General features: G+C 45.2%; 1 protein-coding gene across 1 annotated transcript; it reads left to right on the top strand.

The window, feature by feature from the left end:
• Positions 1-3,107: 3,107 nt before the first annotated feature.
• LOC311230076 (uncharacterized protein) lies at positions 3,108-6,245 on the top strand. Its single transcript, XM_084316224.1, has 4 exons — positions 3,108-3,334; positions 3,844-4,009; positions 4,195-4,310; positions 4,429-6,245. Exons 1-4 carry the CDS (start codon positions 3,185-3,187, stop codon positions 5,233-5,235), a joined length of 1,239 nt encoding a protein of 412 aa, XP_084172350.1. The 5' UTR covers positions 3,108-3,184; the 3' UTR covers positions 5,236-6,245.
• Positions 6,246-6,692: the final 447 nt, after the last annotated feature.

The following is a 6,692-nucleotide window of genomic DNA, read 5'->3' on the forward strand; positions in this document are numbered from 1 at the left end:
GTAAATGTTCTGGAGGGTGGGAAGCCCCCCTCTAATTGTGCGTTCGGCTGAACGTGTCACTCTTTGTAGTCTGCTACGGTCTTGTGCAGTGCTATTCCCAAACCAGGAGGTGATGTTGCCGGTCAGGATGCTCTCTATTGTACATGAGTAGAAGTTCCTAAGGATCTTCTGACTGACTTGGAACTTCCTTAGGCGCCTGAGGAAGTAGAGGCGTTGTCGTGCCTTCTTTACAACACTGTCAATGTGTGTGGTCCATGTCAAGTCCTCGGATATGTGGGCTCCGAGGTACTTGAAACTGTTCACTCTCTCAACCGGTGCCCCGTCGATGCTGAGGGGGCTGTAGTCCTTGACCCCCGACCTCCTGAAGTCCACAATCATCTCTTTTGTTTTGCTGACGTTCAGGGAGAGGCAGTTCTCCTGACACCACTGTGACAGGTTCTCTACCTCTTCCAGGTAGGCCCTTTCGTCGTTGGCAGAGATCAGGCCCACCACTACTGTGTCATCAGCAAATTTGATGATGGTGTTGTTGTTCCGCTGTGCTACGCAGTCATGTGTGTACAGGGAGTAGAGGAGGGGGCTCAGAACACAGCCCTGGGGGGCCCCTATGTTGAGCGTGATGGATGAGGAGGTGCAGTTGCCGGCTCTTACCACCTGGGGTCTGCCCGTCAGGAAGTCCAGGACCCACTGGCACAGGTCATAGTTCAAGCCCAGGTCCCTGAGCTTGGCTATGAGTTTGGAGGGGACTATGGTATTGAATGCTGAGCTGTAGTCGATGAACAGCATTCTCACATAGTTCCCCTGCCTCTTGTCCAGATGTGATGCTGCTGTGTGCAGCACATGGGCTATGGCGTCCTCCGTGGACCTGTTGGGGCGATATGCAAATTGCAGAGGGTCCAGGTTGATGGGGAGGGAGGAACAGATGTAGCCCTTCACTAGCTTCTCAAAGCACTTCATGGCTATGGAGGTGAGGGCTACAGGGCGGTAGTCGTTGAGGCAAGCGGGCGTAGATTTTTTGGGTACAGGGATGATGGTGGACTTCTTCAGACAGGTGGGGATGACGGCCTGTTCCAAGGACAGGTTGAAGATGTCAGTGAATACCGGGGCCAGTTGGTCGGCACAGACTTTTAGGACGCGGCCGGGGATGCCGTCCGGTCCTGCTGCCTTCCTGATATCCACTTTTTTAAAGATCCGTCTCACCTCATGCTCTGTTACCCTGAACACTGAGTCTCCATCAGCAGACCCCCCCCCCCCCATTGCCGTGGTTTGTAGGCTGGTGTTGTTATTCACAGCCTCAAACATCGCATAGAAGGAGTTGAGATCATTTGCTAAATGTTCTAGAAGGTTCGGTCATGACATCACCACAAATGTTCTAGAATGTTTGATGTTCTAGAATGTTCGGCGCTGACATCACCACAAATGTTCTAGAATGTTCGATGTTCTGAATGTGCGGCTATGTCATCACAAATGTTCTAGAATGTTCAACCATGACATCATACTGTGACATCACAAATGTTCTAGAATGTTCTATTATGACAATTATATAATACAATAACCTAAATATAGCTTTGGCTCCTACAAGTACTGAATTCTGCCATCCGGACACATGCAATTTGAAATATGATTATAGAATATAGAATATCAGGCATAAAATGGTTATGCGATTAAAATGTGATTAATTAGATTAATTAATTACAAATCCTGTAATTAATTAGATTAATTTTTTTAATCGCCTGACAGCACTAGTTATTTTGTGACATGTGGGTGGTGAGCTGGTTGGCTACAACCTTTTCTAACACCTTTGATGCAAAAGGCAGCTTGGAGATGGGTCTGAAATTGTTATGGATGGTGGGGTCTATAGGTTGGGCTTTTTAAGGAGTGGCTGCATGGAATGACTTTTGTGCATAAGTATTTGACTGTGTATTGTAGTGGATGGTTGGATATGATGGAATAGACACAGAGCTCCCTGCCCCCTCCCCTCAAGTTTGGTGTGAACGATGGTCTGACTCAGGCAGAGCACCGTTCACACCAAACCTGTGAATGTGATTGCCATGAAATGGGTTGCATTCCATGCGCTATCGTTATGCTCATGCGAGGTAGCCAGGTACACGCGGCGAGTCAAGTGCAGCGCGTTCTTGAGTGTACATCCGTGCATGTGCGTGCACGTGCTTCTGCTCACAAAAGCTGGTTGCACGGCGTGCAACCCCGTCCCATGAGCAACGTACCACTGTCTCTAGGAGTAAGGTCAAGCAGTAGTCTGACCAGTTTGTTTTGTGATGTTTGTAATTTTGTTTTTAGCGCCTTTGAGGTGCTTTGGTACCATGAGCTGCAAGCATAGTCGTAGTACCCTTGAATGAGTGGTCCTGCCAGAGTCTTCAGGGTATTCTTGTCTACCAGAGAGGAGATCCGGTACAAGAATCTAGTTCTTTGGTTGACTTTTTTTTATTACATTGGATGCCATTTTGTCACAGGAAAGATTTGCCTCTAGGATGGAACCTAGGTATGTAATTTCATCTTTCCTTGTGAGAGAAAACGGTGCTTTTTCAATGTATGTGATGTATAGATTGGGGAGAGATGACCACAGCTAAAATGGTAGATTGAAATGTGCATGGAAGACGGTGACGGTGGTGGAACCAGTGATTTCACAGGCACAGGCCGCGTCAGTGAGGGTTTTGTTATGAATTCCTTAGAAGAACATCTGAGATTAGAGTGTACTCTCCCAGAGCAGGAGGGAGAGAGGTTCATCTTAATGCAACAGTGAATGAAACTGCATTTTAATGTGTGAAAGGTTAAACGCAGTTGTCATGACAACACGTCACATGACAACCAGAAGGCGGGGCCGTCGTTGCGACGACGAACATCTATAAGTCGAACGGTGTTTCCGGGTGTTGAGCAGACTAAAATCTGACTGAGACTAATGCCCGCTCTTAACTGGGAGATATTTTGCATCTTATAAGTTCCTTGCAAGCCACACTGTGCGACACAAATTGAATAATCTTGGGTACGACCATCAATCTGATGCATGTACACTGTGCGATGAGAGTCGTAGGCTACGACGCAGACTACGTAGCGTCATAATAAAGCGTAGCATCATCATAAAGCGTTATCCTGTGTGTCATCAGTGTGCGTCAACCTGACGAGTTGTAAACAAGACGGTCGTGATACGAAGAAGAAGCAGACTGTGAACATGCCAATGTCCAGGAAGCGAACACTTGCCATAGTGGCTTTTATGTGCCTAGAGAGGCCGGCTATATTTAAAAAAAAGAGAAAGAGAACAAAGTCGTGGCTAGGGAAAAGAGGCCAACTGGGAATGCCAGTCCTGCAAATGGAACTTGAGGTAAGTAACGTTATTAACGTCAGCATGCTAACGCTACATGTGTCGTAGCCTCCTAATGAATGTTGAGCTTGTTATCACTGCTAGCTTGTGTTGTTCCCAATGCACTCATTAATGTCTGCCTGTTGTACTTCTAGATACTAACGTCAGCATGCTAACGCTACATGTGTCGTACCCTCCTAATGAATGTTGAGCTTGTTATCACTGCTAGCTTGTGTTGTTCCCAATGCACTCATTAATGTCTGCCTGTTGTACTTCTAGATACTAACGTCAGCATGCTAACGCTACATGTGTCGTACCCTCCTAATGAATGTTGAGCTTGTTATCACTGCTAGCTTGTGTTGTTCCCAATGCACTCATTAATGTCTGCCTGTTGTACTTCTAGATACTAACGTCAGCATGCTAACGCTACATGTGTCGTACCCTCCTAATGAATGTTGAGCTTGTTTACCTCACTGCTAGCTTGTGTTGTTCTCAATGCACCCATTAAAGTCTGCCTGTTGTACTTCTAGACAGATGATCGAAGTGGATTCAGAAGTCTACTCCGCATGGATGTGGAACAGTTCGATCATCTGCTACAGCTGGTGGCTCCTTATATCTCCAAAGCAGACACCCAGATGAGGAGAGCGATCACTGCCAGAGAGAGACTGTCCATCACACTGCGATACTTAGCAACAGGTAATAATCAGGGGTTGTAGTGGAGGGTAAACCCAAGTGAACTCAGGCTACAGTGTATCCGCGGTGACCAGAATGTAACTATAGAATGTGTCAGTCTAATAGTTCTGATATGCTGCAGTTTGGCACATTTATTTGTCGACGCGCATACATAAATGATATTCTACAATCATTCTCCATGCTGACAGGAGAGTCGTTCACTTCCCTGAGCTTCCAGTACCGTATTGGACAGAGCACTGTTGGTGTGATTGTCAAGGAGACATGCAAGGTGTTGCACCAGGTCCTGAAGAAGGATCACCTGACGGTAAGATCCATTTAGAAGCAGCTAGAATGTAACATATGGGACAATCATACCTAGATCAGATAAATATTGATAGATTCATGTCACTGTTCTGATGCAGTCTGTCTGTCTGTTTGTGTAGACACCGACTACAGAGGCTGAGTGGAGAGCAGTGGCCAGTGGCTTCCAGGAGAATTGGCAATTCCCTCACTGTCTCGGAGCCATAGATGGAAAACACATCACCATCCGCCCACCAGGCAACAGTGGGAGCACCTTCAGGAACTACAAGTCTCGTTTCTCTGTGGTCCTGATGGCTGTTGTAGACGCCAATTATCGTTTCCTCTATGCGAATATTGGAACCCAGGGCAGAGTGTCTGATGGAGGTGTTTATGCCCACTGTGACCTGAAAAAGGCATTGGACAGCAACCAGTTAAATGTCCCGCCAGCCCAAAGTCTGCCAGGTACAGATGTAGTCACCCCTTTCATGTTCATTGCAGACGAGGCTTTTCCGCTCCACACACACCTGATGAAGCCATACCCCTTCAGACAGCTTGACCATGACCAGCGTGTCTACAACTACAGACTGTCAAGAGCGAGGCGTGTTGTAGAGAATGCGTTTGGCATACTTGCCAACAAATGGCGAGTCTTTCTCACCATCATTCCCCTAGAACCAGATACAGTGTCCCAGATAACCCTGGCTGCTCTCTCCCTGCACAACTACCTACGAGCCCAGGCCACAGACACCTACATCCCCCCTGCTCTGGTCGACACGGAGGATGAGGACCACCACATCATCCCTGGGAGCTGGCGCAGTGATGCCGCCCTGGCATCAGTGCCTGCTAGCAGGGATCGGAATGCCAACAGAACTGCAAAGGAGCAGCGCGACACACTGAAACAATACTTTGTCTCACCATCAGGTTCTGTGCATTGGCAGGAAGACATGTTGTAATGTCCTTTTGTACTTTTTTGGTTATAAAGATGGTGTTTGAACACTAGGCCTATACACCATAGCCTAACTGTTGGGCCTAAAATCATTATACATGTCCTAAAAGAAAATAACATATGCCTAGGCCTACTTGTAGGGCCTATCGAGTTCAAATGTAGGCCTACATGTTAAGCTACGTAAATATCCACACGTTAAATACGATAACCATATAGGTAGGCCTACAGGCTAACCTTGTTATTCTGTTTTATTTAAAGGCACATAGGGACATGCATGACATATATAGTACTGTTACATTTGTGACATATACGATATGCAAATATACACTGTTGATGATATGATATAATGTTAATAGACTAGTGTCTCATTCTCCGTTGCTACTTTACTGTTTGTTGGATACCATTCCCCCACATAGAGACGAATGTTGGTTTTTGCCTCTACACTATATATAATATAATAATTATCTCCTATCAGGTTGGTTCTGTCCACCTGTCTCTCTGTCGGCAGCTAACCTCACAAACTACAGGGCAGTTTTATGACAAGCATATAAGTTAATTAATTTCCATCATTGTCCATTGAAATGCATATTCAGTATGAAGTTACAGCTTTTGATTCAGGGCTGACCAGACGTGTGCACCAATCAAGGGGGGGGGGGGGGGGTCACCTCATCGCCCAGCCGAAGGGCATTGTCTCCGATTAGTACAACGTTGGGGAGAATTAAGAGGGGAGAATGCAAGGGAACAAACAACACACATAGAGTTAGAGTAAACAAAAACAACAGCTCACCAACAACAGGGACAGTGGTCACTAGCTTACTTGTAGATTTACTTGGATGGAAGTAAGACTGCTGGACCTTGACCCTGAAGTTCTACAAAATTGAAATATCAATCTAACACGGGTCATTGATAACCCCGATACAAGTGGTAATTAATCATTTTCTTTGTCTTTATTATAACTGCTTTATTATTCATTTCATTCTATTTCCTTGTTTGTCTGAGAAATGTAAATAAATGAAACTGGAATGGTTTATCAAAGTAATTATTTTTTTATTTGAATAGCAAGTGCTTCAAGATTAGCAAGTGCTTCAAGATATCAAAAAAATTAAGAAATTACAGTATTTCTATACAGTATATACAAATACAATATATATAATAAATATATAAATATATACTATAATATAAATATACGCTCTGCTCCCCCTTTTGATCACAAAAAAAGAATGTAAGAAGGTGCTTCAAGATATCAAAAAAATTTAGAAATTACAGTATATGAACTTACTGTTCACTGCTCAACAGGGGCTAGAAAACTTCAAATAAAGTGCAAAGTATAAGGAAAATAAAACGTACTATAAAAAAAAAAAGATTCCTGAGGCAGGCAGCCACGAACCCCAACCACGGAGGACCCGGTGTCCGGCACCCCCGCGGGCCAAAGCATCACGCCTCTTTAATGCCTCGACCCGCAGA

This window comes from Notolepis coatsorum, assembly GCF_963971535.1.
Source record: "Notolepis coatsorum genome assembly, chromosome: 6".
Lineage (NCBI taxonomy): Eukaryota > Metazoa > Chordata > Actinopteri > Aulopiformes > Paralepididae > Notolepis > Notolepis coatsorum.

Coding starts and splice junctions, on each gene's coding strand:
- LOC311230076 (XM_084316224.1), top strand. CDS start 3,185: ATGCCAATGTCCAGGAAGCGAACACTTGCCATAGTGGCTTTTATGTGC. Junction 4,010..4,194: donor ACTGCGATACTTAGCAACAG/GTAATAATCAGG, acceptor CCATGCTGACAG/GAGAGTCGTTCACTTCCCTG. Junction 4,311..4,428: donor TGAAGAAGGATCACCTGACG/GTAAGATCCATT, acceptor CTGTTTGTGTAG/ACACCGACTACAGAGGCTGA.